Source organism: Rhinopithecus roxellana, chromosome 6 (assembly GCF_007565055.1).
Source record: "Rhinopithecus roxellana isolate Shanxi Qingling chromosome 6, ASM756505v1, whole genome shotgun sequence".
Classification (NCBI taxonomy): Eukaryota; Metazoa; Chordata; class Mammalia; order Primates; family Cercopithecidae; genus Rhinopithecus; species Rhinopithecus roxellana.
In genome coordinates this window covers 90,463,178-90,487,124 of record NC_044554.1, presented here as the reverse complement: position 1 = coordinate 90,487,124, position 23,947 = coordinate 90,463,178, and the positions used below count along the sequence as shown (strand labels likewise).

General features: G+C 41.9%; 1 protein-coding gene across 3 annotated transcripts in view; it reads left to right on the top strand.

Moving 5' to 3' along the window:
* ELMO1 (engulfment and cell motility 1) overlaps positions 1-23,947 on the top strand; it is a 578,893-nt gene that overhangs the window by 220,513 nt on the left and 334,433 nt on the right. For all 3 annotated transcript variants that reach the window (XM_030931898.1, XM_010356685.2, XM_030931899.1), the window contains exons 9-13: positions 156-307; positions 2,445-2,523; positions 8,441-8,491; positions 11,744-11,866; positions 13,700-13,831. In XM_030931898.1, coding sequence (XP_030787758.1) covers positions 156-307; positions 2,445-2,523; positions 8,441-8,491; positions 11,744-11,866; positions 13,700-13,831 — 537 coding nt within the window. The remainder of the gene's footprint in view (positions 1-155; positions 308-2,444; positions 2,524-8,440; positions 8,492-11,743; positions 11,867-13,699; positions 13,832-23,947) is intronic.

Below are 23,947 nucleotides of genomic sequence, written 5' to 3'. Positions count from 1 at the left end.
TTCGTTGGGTTTCTTGCTATTTTGCTGTAATTCCAGGTCATCCTCAGTGCCTGATGTTTCTTAAATGAGTTTCCGATTTGCTTCATTTGTTCCCTTCTCCACGTCTCTGCTCTACTTACCACGAGCAGTCAATTGTGTCCCACTTGGATTTTCAGATAGCAAGTTTTGTGAACAAGTCAGCCATAGACATCTCGATCCTGCAGCGGTCCTTGGCCATTTTGGAGTCGATGGTGCTCAATAGCCATGACCTCTACCAGAAAGTGGCGCAGGAGATCACCATCGGCCAGCTCATTCCACACCTGCAAGGGTAAGCATGCTGAGATGCTCTGGGGAGGAGAAATGCTTCAGGAAGATGGCCATGGTGATGCACTGGGAAACATTTTGTCTTTTTATAGTTTGGTTAAATGTATAGAAAAAAAAATCTCAATTTGGCATATAACCAAACCATGTGTCACACTGGAATGGCATGGTTACTTTCCCTTGGCCCCTGTGCCTCACTGAACTCCAGGCTGGTTCTTGGCACTGCCTGTCCCCACACCTGGCCCTTGGTAAGCTCTCAATTTTAATGCATATTGGTAGATATTGGCAGAGTTTTACTTTTAAGAAGGTAAAACAGGATGATTTGTTCTCGTAAGTTCTCTTTCCTAAACCATCTAAGTTAATGTTTTCTGTGATATAATGAGTCTTTTCATAGTTAATTAGAAATGTAATGTTATGCCTTTTTGCCAGGAATTTTTAAAGGCAGGCTTCTTTCTTAGTTATGCTCAAGGTGATTCTAGTGAGCTGCTTCTTTTGTATTTTATAATAAAATAAAGGTTTTTTTTTTTTTTCTAGTGGCTTGAGCTATAAAATGGAAGTAAGATAGCTGCCTCTGCAGCCTGCAGTCTTTGAGGCATTTTTCCCCTTCTTTCCTCCCTTAGGTAACTAGGAAGCTTGTCTCTGATACCATCAACCTGAGGAGGACTCTATTGTACAGTGCTACTTTAGAAATTAAAGTATTTTGGCTTGCAGTGATAATAAACATTGTGGGGTACCTTGTAGAATCCAGAAATGACATAAGTAGCTAAGCCTTGAGAAGGAGAGAAACCATGGCTTCCCTGGAGTCCTCAGCAGATGGCCTTTTCTCTAGCATTTTGATTGGCACTACAATGACCCAACTCCCACTAACTCTTGCCCCGGTCCATTAGGTCACAATTCTCAAGAGGAAACCCAGTTGGCCCATTTGGGTTGGTGGTGCAGGGTGGGAATGGTTCTCTGAAATGTTAACAGTTGTGTTTATAATATAAACTACCAAAGTAGATTATATTAGATATTTTTTTCATTTGGAGGTGGGAGGATGACCAGCATTTAAAATTTAAGTCACAGAAGCTGAGGATTGTGGTGGCCTCAGTGATTGTGACCTCAGAATCATAATTCTTCAAAATGATGATAATGTAGATAGCTTCTCTAGAAATAAGAGCAGTTTCACATTTCCTTTGAGTGTGAACTGTATTAATTTATATACTTTGTCTTTTCTGGGAATCTCAAAGGCACACATCTTCATCCCGAAGCACATTACCAAAGTGAAGAGTTTATTCTCCAAGTACTGTGCTAAGGATTTTATATGCATAATCTCATTTTATCGTCACAGCAATCCCATGAAATAAGTGTGTCTAACCCCACGTTGTAGATGAGGTAACTGTGCCTTGGGGGATACCCATGAACTTGTCCAAGGTCTCAGCCAGCCTGTGATGAACTGGGCTTTGCACCCTATGCTGGCCTGGTTCGAAGCTCCACTTCTGTCTCACTGGCCTGATAAGTTATTCCTAAATGTAGCTCATAAGTCACTCTTTGTTTATGCTTCGAGTCTTCCTTATTTACTGTTTACCACATGCCTTACATTAGAGCTTTGTTTCATTTATTATTTCTGGTTGCTTTCCAGTGAAAATGAGATTTATAAACAAACACCCATTCTTTTTGTTATTTAAATGTTTATATTTGGAAATAGATTTTTAGAATATGTAATAGAGCCACCCAATTAGCCCAAGAACGTAGAGACATCTGAAGCTACTCCCTGATATATTTCTTGTATCAGACAGAAAATTACACATATGTACACACACACACATACATACATACATACAAACAACTATTACTAGTAGTACATCAATTACAACATTCCCTAGGTTTATGCTTTTAATCTGAATGAGAGAGAAGGCTGCCTGTATTTCTGGGCATTCTGCAATGACCAGTGTACTGTCAGCTAGTAATAGTAGTTGTATATTTACCGCCTTGTGATGTTTGAAATGCATTCTCAGTGCTAAATGCATTTTCTAGGTCCTACCTTTGTCTCTCACTTGTTTTTGGGAGAGGAGGCTGATTTTGGGGCTTTTCATGGTTTGACCCAGGGCTAGTCTCTTCTAACTTTGTGTTCTGATTTTCTGAATTGTTCTGTATCTTTACAGGTCAGATCAAGAAATCCAAACCTATACTATTGCAGTGATTAATGCACTTTTCCTGAAGGCTCCTGATGACAGGAGGCAGGTAAGTTGCATTTCTTTAGTCTAGTGGCTGTGTCAGGGCTAGGAACTTTGTGTGCGGAGAACGCCCTCTCCGTCCATCCGGGAACTCATTGGGCCACTCTGCTGTCCTGGCTGCATATGGACTCTCCACAGCAGCTATGTTCTGCTGCACAGCTGGCCCACTGGGGTCCTTCCCAAGTCCAGGGGCAAGTGGGTAGAGACGGGTAAGCCCTTGACTGACGAGGGATGCTAGGAGCGTCCCAGCAATAGAGCCTTTTCATGAAATAAAATGCAACCTGGAAGACCAGATGTACAAAGGTGAAAACGCTGCTGCTGTGGTGGAGGCGGAGTTAGGAGTCCCCGCGACCTACTGTCCTTTCCTGGGATGCTCACTAGGGTGAGGGAAGTGCAGTCCTCATTTTCTGGATCAGGAAAGGGAGACCCTGAGAGATGCCATGTTTTTCCCAGGGAGGGAGGCGATAGAAGGTGAGAGGACAGGAGGGATAATATGCAGATGGCTGCTCCTGGTGGATATAACTGCATTCACATGTCAGATGGGCTCCTTGCTTGGTGAGATTACTTATTTCTGTGTGTGGATGTGGCAGGGAAAATGGAGCCATCTCTTTCCTCTCCTCTGTATATAAAAAAAAAAACAGGCGCAGTGGCTCACACCTGTAGTCCCAGCCCTTTGGAAAGCCAAGGTAGGCAGATCATTTGAGGTCAGGAAGCTGAGACTAGCTTTGTCAATATGGCAAAACCCCATCTCTACTAAATATACAAAAATTAGCCGGGCTGTTTTACAGCCGTGATGGTATACACCAGTAATCCCAGCTACTTGGTAGGCTGAGGCAGGAGGATCACTTGAACCTGGGAGGCAGAGGTTGCAATGAGCTGACATCACACTACTGCACTCCAGCTTGGGCGACAGAGCGAGACTGTCTTTTAAAAAAAAGAGGAAGGAACACCTTAATGTACATACATAGAACCTCTCCTTTGATGGTGTCCTTTGTCTGTAGATCCTTTATTTCTTCACGAAGGAAAGGAGCATTACAGAGGGGACGTGAAGAAGTAGAATTTTGCCTTGTCTTAGAATTTAGCTCACACCTCAAAATCCATTCATGTTTTTTTCAATCAATGTGTCATGTAATATGTTACCCTGGTCACAGTTTCCTTCCTTAAAAAAGATGGGTGGAAATATGAGCTCTTTTCACCCACTTAGAAACTATGCTGGGGAGCTCGATGGCAGTTGCCAGTGAGTTCGTTTAGAAGAAATTAGAAAGCGAACCTGCTACTGAACCATGACAAGAATTTTTGGATTTTATTTTAGTTTTTCATTGCCAAGGATTTTAAACCTCAGTGACTAAACATGACGGGTTCTGGTTTGTTTTCCATTTAGAATTTCTTACTCATCCCCGGGGGGCTGTGTCTGCACAAGGAGTGGTGTCACTTAATAGTTTCCCGGACGTTTGATTTGGTGTTCGCTGGAACTAGGTGGAGGTGCCTGCCCTCCACAAGCCTGTGGTGGGGACGCTGTTACCCTGGCTGGATTTTTAGGAGTGGCTTTGCAGATCTGAGGTGAAATCACGGATAGGGCTGCTTCTGTGATATTTTAGTTTTTATACCGAACTCATCATAACTCCCAAGCAGCCCGGAAGTTGTCTGGAAGCTCTCACTGTGTATGTCCACAAGCTTGACGTGGGCATTGGAGGAACTGGGTCCTTCTGCTGGCCAGACCAGGGACTTCTGGCCCAGCCACATGGTAGCTGAGTGTAGCATGTGGGGTCAGGAAGGCTGCATTCTGATCTCAACTCTTGGAAGTTTCCTTTCCTTTCTCCGTCTGTGAAAGAAGAAGATGGATTAGAGGAGGTGAAAGTTCATGCCCACTCAAAAGGCTGTTTCACTTGGATCTCTGAATCTAGACATGAATAAAATGCATACTGCATCTTATTTTATACCAAGCACTACTGTTCATTTGTTAAATTGGACTCTCATGACCATGGACAAATAGGGAATTTCGGGACATTGCTGATAATGGTAATATAATGGAATGTCGACTTAAGATTAGGTTTGGATTTTGTGAACCAAGTCTTTCTTTGAAAACTATGCAACATAGGCTGACAGGAAACAGTTTGGCTATATATTATTCTAATAAACTACCGCAAAGAGTAATAAACCACCTCAAAGAGTAGTCTAATGACCTTAAACCATTTAAGAAAAGATTCCAACTAAGAAAGACTGTATATAATTCAGCAGAAATTTATGAAGTATTATATGACTCAATCAAGCTCTAAAAATAGCTACAAGGTATTTAATTGACTTGCCCATGGAAAAGTGATGTGGACTTCATAAACTATAAACTCTTGAAATTAAGAGTGTTGTTCATCAAAATAAAGGGAGTATCATGATTTTTAAATTTTAAAAAAATTCAGTCAGTAGCGAGATAGCTCTAAAAAGGGATTTTAGGTTCATAATGAAGAAAAGTTTGTTGGATATTATTTTCAGAAGGTCAGTAGAGGCCTGTAAAGCAGAAGACTGAGCTAACTGGTAATATCACGTAGGTTGCTGTGGATATATTAACAGCTGAGCGTGTACGCCTTAGTCTGGGCTCTATTTTCTAAGTTTCAGCTGGCCTGAATTTGACATTGGCATTGTTGGCATATGTTCTGAAAAATTAAAAGTTCTGAATTTTTGGCAAATAGAAAAATTGACCAAAGTCAGCCATCAGTGATAATATTATTGAGAGTCTGGCATGTGCCAGGCAGTGCTCAGTATTTTGTATTACATTATTTCATTTTATTCTCATATTCAGAGAAAGCCACATTATTTCTGTTTTATAAGTAAGGAAATTGAGACTCAAAGGGAGTAAAGAACTTGACCAGGTTACTGAGTGGGTAAGAATCAGAGTTCGAGTCCCAACCTTATCCCTGCTTTTACCTGCAAAGCATCCCATCCAACACCTGTCAAAGAGATGTCACTCACAGAATTCCCCTGTGTTTGCCAAGTAAACAGCTTCCCGAAGCCTGGATAACGCCAAGCCCATTTTCTCACTCCAATTAGATTGAAATGTAATCTAAACATGTATTTACTGCATTTGCAGGAACACTATTTTTTGTTTGTTTTTGTTGGTTTTGTTTTGTTTTATCCGTTTAAAGCCTTAGAACCATTGCTTTTTTTGAGGGTGCCTGATTCTACTTCAGTCAAATACTTTTTTAAAATTTCATCTTCTTTTTTTGACTTGGGCCAGACACATTCATAGGACTCCATTATCTGGCTTTTCTTGGAATTTGGAATGCTTTTAAACACTTATACCCTATTTCTGCTGTTACTGAAAAAAATGCCCCCACTGTCAGAAGGACCTGTGCTATTTTTTCCTTTGCATCCGTGAAGTAGGCCTTACTGAGAGAGGCCTGTGCTGGGACCTAGGGTAAATAAAGCTTCTTTCTCTGGAGAAGGGTTCCAGAGGGTCTAGGGTTCCCCCAGGGGTGGAGGCCTTGCTTTCCCCTGCCTCTGGGATGTAGGAGATTCTCTGTTTCCTGGCACAAATGGAGGGAAGGGCTGTGCTAGTTTTGTCGGGGAGGGGGTTGCTGTTAGGTGGGCAAATGCATCTTTTTGTTTACAACTTTCACCATTATTCAGTTCACTGTTTCAATGGCAAATACGTTGGTGAGATCCCTTCCAAATTTCTCTACAAATATTTTTATACTTTGGATAAGCACTATTTAAAAAACTTGTTAGTTAAAAGATTTGGTAGAAAAATCAGAAAATACTAACACAAAAGGAAGAAGTTTGAAAGATTCCTGTAATTATATTCCCAGAGGCAAAACCACTGCAATTATTTACAACTCTTGTGACTTTCATGGTGCTACTTCCCTGTTTGTTCTGTGCAAAAATTCTCCTAATACATCATTTTTTTTCCCACCAAATGTGAGCATACTACATGCAGTGTAGTTTTTCTAAACTGCTTTTGAAACTAAACAATATTTTGTGGACATCTTTCCATGTCAGTATATCTGGATTCATATTTGTATCTATCTATATACTTTTACATAATTTTAATACTATAAAATATTCCCCATGGATTCTCACATTTACTCCAACAATTCCTTACTATTAGACTAAGAAATGGAGGCATGGATATTTCTATTTTCTTTTTGACCAAGCTGCTGTTCCTTAGGAGAATAGTGTAAAATATTTATTTGTTATTTTATCAAGCATTTATTGTCTTCTAGGTGTTAGACATTGTTCTTTGGGCTTGGAATACAAAAAAGAAAGTTTCTGCTCATGAGGGACCCACAGCTTATGTAGACAATAAACATTGTAAACAGATAACCACAATGATTTCTTTAGTAGAAATTGGACATACATTGTCCTTTCTAACTTTAAATTTTATAAACTGATAGGCAAACATAGGAACAGAAATTTTTGTTTCTGTTTTTATTTATGAGCAATAATTTCATGTTTTAAAGAAATTGAAACAGCTATAGGATCCTTTGAAGCTTTTACTTGACATCTGGCCTAGAAGAAACAAAAAAACCGCCACCAGTGGGCCTTTCTGTGAAGATTGGGAGGAAAGCACTGCTTTCTATGCCTAGTGGAAGGGAAGGTTCCTTCTAGGTTACCATTTGACTTGTTTCTCAATGCGTCATTGCTCCTGCTTTCTTGTTTTCAAGAGCATGGAAGAAGACCTAGTATTGGATTTTGACTTGAGGGTCATCTAGCTTTTTTGTCACCTTACAGTATTTAAGCACTTTTCAATGCAGTGGGTCAGCAGGGGCATTCAAATAAAGTGGTCAACCTCTAACAGAGTCCTCTGAATTTCCATCCCTTCTTCTCTCCTGCTTGCTTTCCTTTCTGTGGTGGCGATGACGCCGTTAGGTTGATGTAGAGAGCAATGTTGACATCCTTGATTGTCCTCTGACTGTAAGTCACCCACGTTCCCTTTGTCAGCATAAAGTGGGCCCTGCTCTCCCGTGCTGCTCCCGTCTACCCCTGCTTGTATGCCCCCCTCAGAAATCTCCCCCACCCCCATGTTCTTGGTTCTCTTTGCTTTCTGCAAATTTGTTTTCACCTTGGTAGAAATCATGGTTCTGTGTTTAAACCATAGCTTAGTTTCTTCTCTACTCAGTAAGAGCAGCAACACCAAAAACACCCCCTACCACAAAACAACAATCAAGTGTCTTCCTGAATATGAGCAGTATTTTTACTTTAAAATGTGTGCTCCAAGACTGTGCTTAATATGTTATTTTCCCTTAGCCTCTACTTGTCAATATTTATAAAAGGAGTCTGTGCATCATTTCCTTTAATAAAATCACCCTTGAATCCTCCATGCCACTGAAGAGATGACAAGGCATGAAACACAACCTGTAGAAATCAGGCCTTGCAGAGCTCAGTGAGTGTAGACTCTAGAGCTTTGCATCACCCAGATATTTGCCCTTCACTTAAACTCCACTCAGATCACTTATGTAGCCTGGTATATGTATTACTCACTCTTGGGTTTTGCACAGATTAAGATGAAATGACTTTTAGAAGATACTGGAATCTCCTTGCTACAGGCATGTGTTGCCTAATAAAACCTTTCTGCACATACGTAGTCTAATAAAAGATGATGAGGCTTTCTAATAGAGAACGATTGCTTTGTTTGGAGTGCCTGATTTTTATTTAGCACCCACCTTTTTCTGGAAGGAAGAAATTCCTAAAGAAGAGAATTTTGCAGGTGCCAGATATATTTCCTTTGCTTTTGGACATGGCTTTTACATTCTAAATGGAACAGTCAAAAAGAAAATAATTTGAATACTGCTGCCTGTTTGAGTTCATTATTTCATACGAAATACTGCTGATATACAGTTACGAAGCACACCCCAGGGTAAAGTCATTTTTGGCCATGTCGAAATGTAGCTTTCTAACCTAAGCCTTTGTGTGGGCGTGTTTTTCTTCCACAGGAGATGGCGAATATTTTGGCTCAGAAGCAATTGCGTTCCATCATTTTAACAGTGAGTACCTATGTGCTATGACCTCTTTGTGGGGGAGGAGTGGCCTGGTGCATTTATTAATCTCTTCTTTTGGCTTCAATCTGTGGTTTGTTCTGTGACTTGCTTCTGTGGTGAAGCAGTAGGAACTCTAAAGAAGGAAAAAGTGAGTTTTTGGAATTGAAGTAAATAAAGTCTTTCCCACAGGAATTGCCTCATTGGATCAGAGGGAGGGGTTTCTGGAACTGCTCTGGAGAGAGAGGAAGGGAGAAGGCATTCTGGCAGGAAGGATTGGATAGCTCTCTCAGTGGGGCAGGTTAGGGAGGTCAGGGCTTAAGAGATTCACCCTGATGAGGTTTTGCTCTTTTAATGAGAAAGCTAGCTGTAAACATATCAGGTACCAAGAGAAGTCCTGAGATGTTGAACATCAGTTTTGGGGCCCCCTGGCAAGAGAGAGGAAGGAAAGATAAAGATGGGAGCCACTCATTCGCTGCAATGCAAAATGACCTTAAACATTGGTGGAAAAAAAACCCCTAAGGTGTCACCTTGTAAATGTTCAGAAATAAACCAAGTAACAAGATTTCCTGAGGCCTTACCCGCTATTTGACTTAACAGCTACTTGAAAGAAGCAGGTTGATTGATTGCCCTGCTTACAAAAAAGAAAAAAAAAAAAAAGGAAAAGAAAAGAAAGAAAAAGAAGAATTTCTTTGTGTGTGATTCCAAAGAGCAGTTCAGCAAGCTTACAGTTAAAAACACTTGGTCCTCAAATGCAGGTTTTAGCATTATTTGGGTATGGTGAGGCCAACAGATCAGGAGGTGGCTGGCATTGAAAAGAAAAGTTTGTTAATTATAGTTCCCCAAAGGAGGGGGCATGCCGTGCCACTGGGGGATTGGGGGGGGAGGGGAAGCTCCTGAGTCGGGAGGCAGGGAAGGCCAGGGAGGTCTGGGCGAGAGCCCTTACTGTGGTTTTTGAGGGAAGGGACAAGTGAGGCCAGGTAAGCTGGCTGAGCAGGTTTAGGATTGGCTAGTTTGAATAATTTCAGTGGGCTGTGGAGTTTATGGGCTGTCTCTAGTTGTCTGGTACCTGGCCCTGGGTGGTTAGGGCAGGAGAATAGCGATCCTAAGAGTAGGAGCCAGAGCTTGTATAGGAGTGGGGTGTGGTTGCCAAGGCTCTGGACTGGTTCATTTGCATATGAAAGGAGTCATTTATTATCTCTAGGAATTGGCTAGATCTGGGAGGGGCAGTCTCTCCAGGGTCAACAAGGTCCCAGATGTCAAAACACCAAAAACAAGTGGCTTATACACACACACACACACACACACACACACACACACACACACACACACACACTATCTCCCCCCCCCCGCCCCACCTATGCAAGTAAGCCATCAAAAATTAATGTTGAAAATAAGTGTTCTAGATCCCAAAGCCAGTGGTAATGACTGCAGTTTGTGACCAAGTTAGTTCGATTTTAAACTTCCTGGCTGTCAAGGATGACATGAAACATATGAGTATAATTTTCATTGTTTGATAAAAAGAGGTCCCCCAGTTCTTCGGGAAACATAAAACTTTTCCCTCTGGAACTGAAATCTGAAATGAATCTTGGGAGAGCATCTTAATACATCTAGGTCCAGCTGTGGTTTTGGAAGTGCAGAAGTATTCATAATTGCTGTCCTTCTTTATATTGGCTCTCATTATAAAGCTGCAGCATCAATGTATAGCTCAGTGTCTTCATATTACCTTGATGTGGCACTCAGGGTTAGAATGCCCTGAGAAATGAGTGGCATTAATGACTGTGGCCACCCTGTCTCAGAAATCAACATCTCTTCTTTTATGAGATGTTGATGGCTGAAGTTCGAGGTTGGTACTCTCCTGCAAGAACTTGCAGTGCAGTACTTTCGAGTTGCTAAGAAAAGACATACCCACACACTTTGGATACTAAGTGTGTGCTATGAGTTAACATACTATTCTGAAGATTGGAGGATAAGGGGCTTGATTTGCTCCTAACCATCCTGTTGTTTAGCTTCCCTGCTTCCCATAATTTTGGTTCGGTGACTTGGTATTCTCTGATTTCTCCCTGTCCTCTTTCTTCTACTCCTCAATCTTCTCTCACCCCTCCTTCTTTAACTGGCTATTTCAACATGGCAGTAACAGCTAGGGTGTGGATTGCAGGTGGATGCCAGGTTGAGAGGCACCCAGGCAGCACTCTAAGGACCTAGACTTCCTCCAGTCCTGGAGGAAGTTCATTTTTCTCTACAGTGGGGAACTTTGTCATTTACTGAATAGCCACTTAGAAGTTGGTTTGCAGCAGTCTACCCAGGAGCAAGTATAGATTTCCAAGAGAATTGGTCTTCCAGATAGCAAGGCGTGACTGGGGCTAACATTTGAAATAACTGATGTGATGGGTTGTTTCACCACATTGATCCGTTGTTTGGCATTTTTAATGTACAGCCAGAATTTGTGTTGAAAAGGCTGTGTGTTAGTCCCAAATGCTGAATGTTCAGTTGGTGGCAGCTGTCCCATTTCTGGGCGGGGGTGAGGGGGGTGGGGGTGGACCTATCTAGTCTTCCTGTCCTGCCACTCCTTGTATGTTCTGTTTTCAGTTCTGTTTCTATGGGGAAGAGTCATTTTATCTTTCATTTAATTGTTAACAGTGAGTAAAGAAATTCACGAGCTTTTGCTGTCTGCTTTTGATGGTAGACATCCTTATGTAGCTCCCACAGTGGATTAACACTTGATGGGTATTTTGCTTTTGTGTGTTCCTTGTGAAACTTTTCCCCGTTTTGAAGTGGGCTCACCTGTCAGACAGTCGTAGGGTAAGATAATGGCAAGATTGCTTCCTATGGGTATGCACCATGGGTTTTTCTGCTGTATGTGACAGATGCTTCCATTATAGAAATCCACACCTTCTTGGTGTCTCGGAGACACTCCCATTTCAAGCACACCTTCTCTTGACTTATATGGCTGCCGTCACCAGTCCTTTTCCAGCGCTTTTCCCCTTCCACTCACGCCTGCCCACAGTAGGTTTTTCCTGGACCTTAACCTGAAGATCAGGAACCTTCCTGGGCTCTGAAATGTAAAGGAAAGCTCTGAAATTCCCTGTGCCCTCACCTACCTTTTCCATTCCTTGTACCTCCCAATAAAGACTGTGAGAGCCTACTTGAGGGTTAATTTTTGTTGTTTCCTTTTACTGTGAGAGCCTACTTGAGGGTTAATTCTTGTTGTTTCCTTTTCTTTCTTTTTTAAAAAATTTCATTTGTGAACCATCTCCCTAGCATGTCATCCGAGCCCAAAGGGCCATCAACAATGAGATGGCGCATCAGCTGTATGTTCTGCAAGTGCTCACCTTTAACCTCCTGGAAGACAGGATGATGACCAAAATGGACCCCCAGGACCAGGTGAGTGCTCACTGGACAGCAGTTAAAGCACAAGACGGACAAAAAGTGACATTAAAAGTCTTTTTTTGAGGTACCCTGCAACTAGGGAGTTTCACAGCTTGAGATGATGTCGTTTTATTATCATCTCAGAACATAGGGGCATGGCTTCAAAATTAGGTGAATCCAGAATCAGAAAATATACCCAATGCATTCTTCCATTAGGCTCCAAACATGCATCTTCTGCCTTTATTGAATAAGAAAGTTTGATGTCACGTGACCACAGACCTTAGCCCCTGGCCCCAAGTACGTTTAATGGTAGTAGCTTTTGAGTCAAGTTCCCAGACAACTAGGGCCTCCCAGACAACTAGGGCCACTAGGCCCCAGACAACTAGTGGCATTGATTCTACGGGGTTGAGGCAGCAATTTTCATCCTCTAGAGATCAGTGCCAAGAGCAGGGTCCCAGATTAAACCTGATTTCTGGGCCAGCATTTCTGTTGGTTGGCTGTTGGCTGTAGCTCTCTGCTAGGTCTCTTGTTGTGCATGAAAAGTTATATCTCCATTCAGAAGCCTTTGGGGACTTTTGCTGTGTGAGGGTAGGGTGAGAGGAAACAGCTGCGAGCCCTGTCATAGCACATTTTCAGCTTAAACAGTGCTGCAGCTTTGGAAAGGAAAACACTCATTATTGGCACGTGAGGGCCTGATCTGTTGCAGATGTCAACTGCGTATGTGAAGTGTGTAGCCACCGCGGCACTTCATTCATGGAGCAAGGCCATGCAGTTAAGAATGATGGAGAGGCTTTGAGAGGCAGTGAATGTGCCCCACGTTTTTGGCAAGGTGTGGTCATCCCAGGGAGAGGAGACTGTCATCTCATCACTTCTAGTGACAGAGAGCAATGCATCTTAATATTGAATGACCCTCTTTGCTTGGAAACCCTTTTAAAAATGTATTTATATGTTTATTTTATAGTGGTGGGATATGTATAACATAAAGTTTACTATTTTAACCATTCTTAAGTGTACAGTTTAGTGGCATTAAGTACATTCACACTGTTATGAAACTATCACCACCATCCATCTCCAGAACTCTTTTCATCTTGCAGAACTGAAACTCTGTACCCATTAAACACTATCTCCCCATTCCCCTGTCCTCTTAGCCCCTGGTAACCACCATTCTACTTTCTGTCTATGAATTTGACTACTCCAGAGACCTCATATAATTGGAATTGGACAATATGCGTATTTCTGTGTCTGGTTTATTTCACTCAGTGTAGTATCTTCAGAGCTCATCCATATTGTAGCATCTATGGGGAATGCCATCTTTCAAAGGCTGGATAGTATCCCATTGGATGTCCATGCCACATTTTGTTCATCCATTTACCCTTGGATGGACACTTGGGTTGTTTGCACCTTTGACCCTTTCTTTCTTTTTTGTCCTGTGTTTATTTCCATGAAGTAACTTAGTGGTGTGAGGTACTTTGGGTACCTCTTACTTTGTTCCCAACTGTATGGTATCCCCAGTTTCTCTAGCTTAGCTTTCTCCAATCACGACCCTTCCATCATATCTGGGCCTCTCAGTTAAGACTGCACTGGACCATCAATATTCATGCTCCAGATGACTACTTGGCTAAGAGGACCACTGTGGAATACAGCCAGACCTGACCAGCAGGGAGACTGACAGGGGAAGACCAGTCTGCAAAGCTGTAACTTAGAACATTGGTTCTCTTTTATCTGTTTTTCTTTTGCCTGAATGCAGTGACTCATTTAGACCCCAGGGAAAGGGGGAGTTATGTAATGTCACACAATGAAAGCAGCTTTTTTCCCCTCCCTTTTCTTTCTACTCCCTGATTCCTTCAGGCTCAGAGGGACATCATATTTGAACTTCGAAGAATTGCTTTTGATGCTGAGTCTGAACCTAATAACAGCAGTGGCAGCATGGAGAAACGCAAGTCCATGTACACGCGAGATTATAAGAAACTTGGCTTCATTGTAAGTAAGCTATCTCCAGTATGCACTCCCCCTCCAGCCTCCCCGGGCCTGACCTCAGCCACATAACTGATGTCTCTTCCGAGCGTGTGGTCCTCTTGCGCTTTACAGAATAGTTTCCACATTTCCAGATGTTTAGCTGGTTTAAGCAGGATCACATGAAAATCTCTTCTGGCTTTAGTGAAATGGAATAACTTGCACAAGTGTGACTAATACTGAGTTTGTTTATTCAGTTCTGATTAAGTGTAACCAAGAGTAGTTCGGCCGGGATGCATCTCGACTTCATTAAATCTACTTCACAAGACGCTTAAGATTTGTGTTTGACTTAAGTGAATGATGGCAGCTGTGGGATGGATCTTATTATTGGGTTAGTGAGTGGATTACTTACATACATGAATTTTATATCAAAGTCAAATTGAAAGTCTCCTGAAATTTAATCATGATGACATTAACACAATTTATGTTTGCTTAAAAGGCCTCTCTTGCTATGAATTTTAATAGGTTGTCTCCTAGATTTTTTTTTTTCAGTTTGCAAATCAGAACACAGCTTGTCCCAAATATAATCCATTGTTTTTATTTCTATTTGCATTATATTCTTGATTTTATCCCCATGAAGTCTCTGAGTGACCTTAAGCTAATATCAAATTCTGCAGGTGTAAAATTGGATTTCCATTGTAATCCCCATCATAAATGGCATTACTGAGATTTTGGCTTCAGTGATTAGAAATCACCAGGCATTATTTTATAGTTTCAAATACTCTTTCCTTGGAAAAAAATATATATGCTATATATATGTGTGTGTGTGTGTATATAATGCATATGTTTTATATATATGTATTTGTGCATATACATATACACAGACACACCCAAATATATGTGTATACACACAATGTATATATCTGTATATATACACACTACTAATATTTATACGTAATTTGACAAATGGTTCGTGCTTTATGTGTTATTTGAGAAGCCTTGTCTTTCATGGGAATATTTTTTGAAAATGTTTTCATATTACTTAACATGTACTGTGTTTCATTACTGATTTGTTTTTCATTATTTACATGTAATACAATGTATTTAACCAAGCCCTTTTACTAAATGATTCAATGCTTTGAAATTACCATAAGTCTGTAATTAATATCTTCAGCCTAGAATGTATGCACACCCATGCTCACATTACTAGGATACTTTTGTGGAACTGTACTTTGTATAAGATGTTTCCAAGGCTCTTGATACTGTCAAATTGCTTTCCAAACACAGAAAGTCATGCCCATTTTAACCAGCAGTGGGTCAGACTGATCATTTTTTTTAACTCTCTCCAGTAGTGTCTCTTAAACTAAAAATGCCTAAAAACCTAAAAAACTAGCACTCTTAACAAGTTATTGTTTTTCTAGTGTTAGTTTTAATATGACATTTTAAATAAGAATACTTATTGAATATTCAGCTTTGCAGCTTGCCTTACAGAGGTATTCTGAAATTATTTTTATGTCATCATATTTTGTATTTTGACCTTGGCATTCCACTTTATCTTTTAGTTGAATAAGTTTTTTAAATTTTTAGCAAAAAGTGTCATGACTGGTGGAGCGGGTGAGTTTCCTGTACTTGTGTGTGTATGACTAAAAGCTCCAGGGTGGCAGTGACCTTGCTGGCAGAGCCACTCTGCCAGAGCAATGGTCCAGGGAAGGTGGATGGGGCTCACTTTCTGCCTCGCCCTCAATTCCTTCCAAGTTTTACTTTTATGTGGTAAGCAAGACGTATTGAGGTCACTTGGGAAGCTTTGCGAAATCACCCAATCTCTCTTACCCTCAAGTCATATCAAAATTACCAACGAAGAATCAGAGCATGTACATTTGGAAAATACTCTTAATTGATTCCTCTCCTGAAGGAGAGCCTGGTTCTAAGGTGCTCCTGTGACTGCAATTTTATCGTCGTCCTCCTGCCAGTGCCTGGATTTCTTCTGAGCTATGTAGAAAGTCCAAAACCTGCATTCTTTCCATGTGCTGTCCCCGGGATGCATGTGTTTCCGTCCCAGTAGTGGTTTTCCTCGGGGGTAGTTGGATCCCAGAATGCACAGTACGGAGGGACTGAGGAGAGAGGGAGGTTGTGGGATGACCATATGAAGGAAATAGGATTACTGTAGAATCTGGGTCCCTGTGAGGGGTATCTGGAATGGGAGTGTGTGCTATGAAGCATCTCCTTTTTATTTTCAGGCCCTGTTCTTACGTGAGATGACCAGGGTATTCCATGAGCCAAAATCGGAGTAAATTTGCTCAATGTAGCTCCATCTGTCTAAACATTCTTGTTAATTCCTTGTACAGTTTAGTCTTGGTGTATCTCTTAGTTTTCCCTGTCTGGGGAGTGTTCTGCTTCATGAGTACAGAATAATAGTTTTTTTTTTTTTTTAAACAATGTTAATTGGAGGTGGTTTTAAGACCTTTAGCACTTATGAGGACTTGAAATGTCATCCTAGAAAAAGCAAAGACCCTGAACAGAGAATAATCATAAGAAAGTGTTGGTTTTCTTTATTTTTCCATGGTTCTTTTTTTAGTTTTTGATTTTAGTTCTTCCCCTGCAACTTCTCCCAGGCCACAGTCTTGCATCAGAGAGTTAAGAAGTTGGAATGACTATTTAGTAATGATTTTGAATGCTGGAAATGATCCAACAACTTTTGACAAGCAGATATTTTCACTTTGAGTACCCAGTCAGCCAGAAATAGACAGGCCTCGGTAAACAGAACCGCATGGTCATTGCACCACCTAGAGATGGTCTTGCGAAAATGCTGAAAGCTAGCTGATGATACCAGGGTCTGGCTGCAAAATCTCTAGATGCTGTAAGCAGTCCCATGCAGAATTCTCCCTGTACTTCCCAAAGAGGAATCATCTTGCCTGTTAAACTACTTACTGAACTTTAAGGATTAATTTGAGGTTGGGATCATCTTTTGGATCACTTTGAAGAAAAGTTCAGTTCATAAGATGAAGACTGCTCTTTCTCATTTTTCTGCTCCCAAGTAGGCAATGCCCAGGAAGCATCACATGACAAGATTTTGGAGTTCACTGGGCCTAGATTTAATTTTAGCTTTTCTGCTTTTGAGCCATGGGCCAGTGGTTCAGTCATTTAACCTGTTTGGGCATGGGTTTTCTCAGCTGTGAGACTGGGCAGCATCTTTTCCATTTTGAGGTTATGGGAGGGCCCCACAGGACCGTCTGCCCACGACTAGCACAGCAGCTGGAACCGAGGTGCACTCAGCCAGTGCTACTTCCCTTTCTTCCTTTTGGAGAGAACACATCATAGAAATCATCTGCAGTCTTTTAAGTTTTCCAAGGTAAAAGGGGCCATTGCTCCAACAAGGCAAGAAGAACAGTTTATTAAAGGATAATAAACCACAGCACCTTTGAGGAGGCAGATGGGCATCACATTCCTTCTCAGCACAACATCCCAGTGGAGCAGATTTTTCTGATAAAATAATTCTAAAGTCACAATCTAGGTGGCTGAGTGGCTTGTAAGGTTAGTCATAACACAGAAAAGGTGCTTCGTCTTCTTTCTGAGAGCTCGTTTTGCTTTTTTTTTTTTGTTTTTTAGGTAGAGTTTTACTCTCGTCAGGTGCTCACCACCACGCCCAGCTAATTTTTTTTTATTTTTAGTAGAGACGGGTTTCACCATGTTGGTCAGGCTGGTCTCAAACTCCTCACCTCAGGTGATCTGCCCATCTCGGCCTCTCAAAGTGCTAGGATTACAAGCATGAGGCACTACCCCCAACTATCTTCTAAGATCTCTGTTACTGATTTCTCTGGTTTCAAAATGGACAAGCCTTTGTAGGGCCCCTGGTGGGAAGAGACAGAGTTGTCTGCGATAATGCTGTTTTTTTTTTTTTTTTTTTTGAGACAGAGACTCACTCTGTCACCCAGGCTGGAGTGCAGTGGCACAGTCTCTGCTCTCTGTAACCTCCACCTCCCAGGTTCAAGTGATTCTCCTGCCTCAGCATCCTGAATACCTAGGACTACAGGAGTGTGCCCCCATGCCCAGCTAATTTTTGTATTTTTAGTAGAGACGGGGTTTCGCCATGTTGGCCAGGCTGCGCTCGAACTTCTGATCCCAGGTGAACCACTCACTTTGGACTCCCAAAGTGCTGGGATTACAGGTGTGAGCCACTGTGCCCTGCTGGGATAATGCTGTTCTTAGTGGGACTTCTAAGAAAGGGCACATGGATTCCTGAGAGTAATGGAAGGCAGACCCTCACCTCTAGGATGACTTCATTTTGAGAACAGGGGAAATGCTATCTACAAACTTGTCTCTCTTGATTGTAGCCACCAAGACCTGTGCACCATGGCTTTCACACTCTGCAAAGTGTTATGTTCATGGCTAGAGCCCTTTCAGAGTTTGTCTCTGGTTTGATTTCCAGTTTGTAGCCTATTTGTGAATTTATCCTTGTTCAGTCTAGTGGACGAGCATGAAAAAGGAGATGTCTGTAGTTCATCTTTCTGATCCTTTCTGAATCAAAGCAGATATTAAAATCAGACAAGGCTTTTTTTTCCCCCTAGCTGCTTTGTTTTCTTTTCCTTTATATTGACTGGGGAGAAAATAAGCTGTTTTTTTTAAAAAAAAAAAAAATTGTTTCTAAACGATGTAATGTGTTTTAACATGAAACATTTTACAAAAGTTTTTCATAATATTTCAGGATCGTCCTGGAGGGAAAAGTGACTAAAATGTGAAGGTGGAAGAGGTTATGGGTAATGGTAAAAACATTATTTCAGAATTAAGGTTCATGTTCAAATTTTTAAGAGGATTTTCTACCTTCTTGGGTGATAGAAAATAATTACCTGTAGTTACACAAGTATAATTACACAAAATTACATATGCAGGGGTTGGTGTCATCTTAATGCAGTTTTTCACCAAATAGAGATGGCAGGGAATTAAATGAACTGCATATTTATATTTTTCGTTCTCTATCTCTGTCTCCATCCTAATACTAAGGAAGGAAACATCTTTGTCTCAATGCTACTAGGCGTCAATAGTCATTGTGAGAGTAACATTGTGAATAAGCTTGGGCTGTAGATTTGGGTTGCTGACATTGATTTCTGACTCTTCCATTCACAGGCTGAGTGACTTGGGCAAGGTACTTGACATTTTCATGTCTCTTTTTTATTCTTTAAAATGAGGGGTAGTAATTTTCTCTATCAATACGTGTGTTGTGTAGATTAAATTAGTAGACACTTGTAAGTTGTTCAGAGCAGTTCCTGCTACATAGTCTGTGAATCTAGATGCTATTATTACGATGTTATGATTGCTATTAATATTGGAACGGCACCCAGTGCTCTGACACCATGATGGATTGTGATGGCAGAATGTGAGAGCTGTAGGTTGTCCCAGGAGGGTAGTGTGAAATGCATGGTGAAAGTAACAGTTAAAGGCAAAAGAACACTGGGTGCTTAGGAAACTGCAGGTCATTTATCACGGCCAGGCCAGCATTTATGTTGCAAACAGAGACGGAAGTAGAGTTGGCTTTAGGAGTGAGGGAAAGGTTATAGAAGAATTTTAAATTCAAAGGGCTTTGCAATATACAGTCAGTCCTCATTATTCATGGATTCCATATTTGCAAATTTGCCTATTTGCTAAAATTTGTTTGTAATGCCCAAATCAATATTCAAGGTGCTTTTTTAGATCATTCTTGGACAAATGCATAGTGGCAAAAAAATTTGAGTTGCCCAACTCAGATGTTCCAGCTGAAGTTGAACAAGACAGCAAGCCACCGCCCTACCTTCCTGTTTCAGCTTTCATGCCTCAAACAGGTGTCCCTTTCCCAGTCTGTCTAGGCCACGTTTTTCTCACTTTTGTGCTTCCTGCTTTCTGATGGTAATTTCAGTTTCATATGGCCCTTAAATGTAGTGCTGAAGTGCTGTTTTAGTGTTTTGAAGTGTAAGAAGGCTGTGACGTGCCACGCAGAAAAAAATACAAAAATATACGGGTTTGTTAAGCTTTGTTGAGGCAGTATAGAACTGTTGGCTGAGCATTCATTGTTAATGAATCAACAACGTATACTAAATAGGGTGTCTTTAAACAGAAACACATAAAACGAGGTTATATATTCACTGGTTGGCAAAAACGTTATGGTCAAAGGCTCACAGAAACAATTCTATATTGTTCCTAGGAGCAATGGTTCAGTAGTTAACCTACTTGCAGCAATATTCTAGGACACAACTACTGCAAATAAGAAGAGTCTACTGTACTGGGAAGTCCCCAGGGAGATTTTGGGCAGAAGTAAACTATAGAGAGGAGAATCCCAGAGGCCCCCCATCTGTGATAAGTGGGGAGGAGAAAGTCTGCTCTTAAATGGTAATGAGAGGTGAAGCCAGCTGGGCTTGTGGGTCAGGTGAGAACTCTGTGTCTAGCTAAAGGATTGTAAACGCACCAGTAAGCACTCTGTGTCTAGTTAAAGGTTTGTAAATACACCAATCAGCACTCTGTGTCTAGCTAATTGGGTAGGGGACTTGGAGAACTTTTCTGTCTAACTAAAGGATTGTAAGTGCACCAGTCATCACTCTGTGTCTAGCTAAAGGTTTGTAAATGCACCAATCAACACTCTGTCAAAACAGACCAATCAGCACTCTGTAAAACGGACCAATCAGCATTCTGTAAAATGGACCAATCTGTTCTCTGTAAAGTGGATCAATTGGCACTATGTGGGTGGGGCCAAATAAGGGAATAAAAGCAGGCCACCCGAGCCAGAAGTGGCAACCAGCTCGGGTCCCCATCCATGCTGTGGAAGCTTTGTTCTTTCGCTCTTTGCAATAAATCTTACTGCTGCTCACTCTTTGGGTCCGTGCCGCCTTTATGAGCTGTAACTCACTGCAAAGGTCTGCAGCTTCACTCCTGAAGTCAGCGAGACCATGAACCCACCAGAAGGAAGAAATTCTGGACACATCCAAACATTAGAAGGAATAAACTCTGGACACACCATCTTTAAGAACTGTAACACTCACCGTGAGGGTCTGTGGCTTCATTCTTGAAGTCAGTGAGACCAAGATCCCAGCAATTCTGGACACATTTTGGTGACCCAGATGGGACCATCACCTGTCGCCAAGTGGTGAGAGTATTGCCTATCGCCAAGCGGTGAGTACCATTGGACCCCTTTCGCTTGCTATTCTGTCCTATTTTTCCTTAGAATCCAGGGGCTAAATACCGGGCACCTGTTGTCCAGTTAAAAGCAACTAACATGGCCACTGGACTAAAGACACAGCTGTCAGGCTTTCTGGGAAAGGGTTCTCTAGCAACCCCTGACTCTTCGGAGTTGGGAATGTTGGTTTGCCTGGAACCAGCTCCCGCTTTTCCTGTACTTCTGGGCTGAGCCAGGGGTCAACAGAGAGGAAAGCCATGCAGCTTTGGGATCCCGACAGCAAGTTGGTCGACCCTGCGGCCATGAGCAGAACTCTCAAAGGCATATCGCCCAAGCGAGACTCACCCATCTATCCTATCTATCCTGACCCTTGCCCCCTAGGTCCTAACGCCCGCCAGACAAACTTCCTGTCACCTCTCTTCTCCGAGGCAAGTCCCACGTCTGAAAAACCACTGTCTCTGGTGCTTTTCTACTTTCTCGTATAAGAATGATTTCTAGTATAAACTCCAGGACTCTGTTACCTTCTTTAGGCACCCGGGCTTACCAGTCAGAAGGACATAATTTTTGCACAAATCCCCGTTGTAGAGGGGGCTATCTGGAATTTTAGGATCCCTCCTCAGACAGGCAGGCCTAAGAGAAGCTATTCCCGAAGCTACGATATGGGGAGCCTCAGAAATTGTATCTTTCCTGTTCATATAAGTGAGGACAAAAGGCATCACTCTTCCAACTCTGGAGAGCCCTTCCCTCCCTCAGGGTATGGCCGTCCACTTCATTTTGGGGGCATAACATCTTTATAGGACATGGGTAAGGTCCCAATACTAACAGAGGAATGCTTAGGACTTTAACAAGTTTTCGAGAATGCATTGGTAAGGGCCACTAAATCCGATTTTTCTCAGTCCTCTCTGTGGTCTAGGAGGACAGGCAAGGGTGCAGGGTTTTGAGAATGTGTTGGTAAGGGCCACTAAATCCGACTTTTGTTGGTCCTCCTTGTGGTCTGGGAGGAAAACTAGTGTTTCTGTTGCTGCGTTGGTGAGTGCAACTGTTCCAATCAGCGGGGTCCAGGGACCATTGTGGGTTCTTGGGCAGGGAGTGTTTCTGCTGCTGCATCGGTGAGTGCAACTATTCCAATCAGCAGGGCCCAGGGACTGTTGAGGGTTCTTGGGCAGGGGGAGAAACAAAGCAAACCAAAACGCGGGCGATTTTGTCTTTCAGATGGGAAACACTCAGGCATCAACAGGCTCACCCTTGAAATGAATCCTAAGCCATTGGGACCAATTTGACCCACAAACCCTGAAAAAGAGGCGACTCATTTTTTTCTGCACTGTGGCCTGGCCCCAATATTCTCTCTCTGATGGGGAAAAATGGCCACCTGAGGGAAGTATAAATTACAGTAAGAAGGAAAAGTTAAATAATTTCTGGAAATCATTCAGTACTACTCAGTACCATGGTGGAATTCACAGGGAAAGTATTATAACTTACTATTCATTTATTTTAAATTCATTTATTTTAAAGCCAGAAACTGCCTTGAAATGCCTGCTATACCAAAATACTGCATCCCTGAAACCTGATGAATTCTCAGAAAAATCATTCTGGATGAAGAGAACCCAGTCCACAGTGGACTTGGGTTGTATTTCAGCACTGATCCCAATGTGATGTTACCATAGGCTTTCATCACTAAGAATGTGGTGCAGTCTCTTGGAGTACAAGGACAGCATTAGTAAGAATCTAGAATACATTTGTGGGAATAGAAGAAATTAAATTTTGACATTCTCTTAATTTTTGTGATATTCTCTTTTTGAAACAGGGCATCTCTGGAAAGCACAAGATAATGCAGGTTTTTGTCAATTGAATCACTTTTCCCTATATCCCATATTAATAACTGGGATAGTATTCTGAAGCAAGCACTTTGCTTTCAAATACATTTTAGATATAACCCATAAACCTCAAAGTAAAAGGACAGTATATTTAAAAACACATTTCCTGAAATCGTGTATGGTTATAGCTATATAGAATGCAGGAGGTCCCGGGGTGCTCTGCAGCGAAGCTCTGCCAGTCCTAGCCAGTCCACCAGCCCCAGTCAGCCCCTTTCCCCTGAGGGATCCTTGGGGGACATGGGTAAAGGGTTTACCCAGGATGGTTCGGGCTGCATGAACTCACGCAGATGTGCCTGTTCCTCAGGGACCATATCTTATACTCTCTGCCTCCTTGACACTTGAATCAGATCAGAGACTCTCTTTTTCCTATCTGAAATGCTGCAGACCCCAGCCCTAATAACTTCTGAGGCATCCCTGGCCTCAACAAGCCAGGAAATTCCTTAGTGAACCGGAGCAGAAATAGCCACCAGGTGGCGCAAATACACAGCCATTGGCTCTCAGCCAGCCCCCTGAACTCTGGCTGACCAGCTGCTGGGACATTTCTGTTACATTGCAACCCTGCTTATAAGCCTGAAGGGTTTGAAGTTGCTTGAAGTTTAAAGGCCAAGACGGGTTCTCAGGTTCTCGGGGTCGCCTTAGAGGGTTCTAAAGCTTTCATCAGGGCCCAGCAGGAGCTAGAAGCATTCTTGGATGTGCAACTGGCCTCCGTATTAAATGGGATTTGCCTGATGTTCATGGCAGATGGGCTTTTTCCCAGTACCCGAGTCTCCCAACTGTCATTCCCAGTTATTTTTCCTTATTCTACCATGAAAGTATTTTAAGTAGGGCAGGCAACCTATACAAGTAATTTTTGCTTTCTGCTTTAACATGGAAGTACAGGAAAGAATGCACTGGAAATGGAAAATCTCTATGAATATTGGCTGTAAAAACAATAATAATGTATTTGGGGGTTGAAAGTAATAATGTGAAGAGGGCAGGATAGTAAAGGGAGTTAAAGTGAACCAATATTGGTGGGGAGTTACGCAAAGCTGTCTGGGGAAGTTTGATCTGACTCTTGACATGTGGTTCTCAGGTAAATAGAATCTTTTAGAATCATTTTTCAATCTTTTAAACAGTAACCACCTCTGGAGC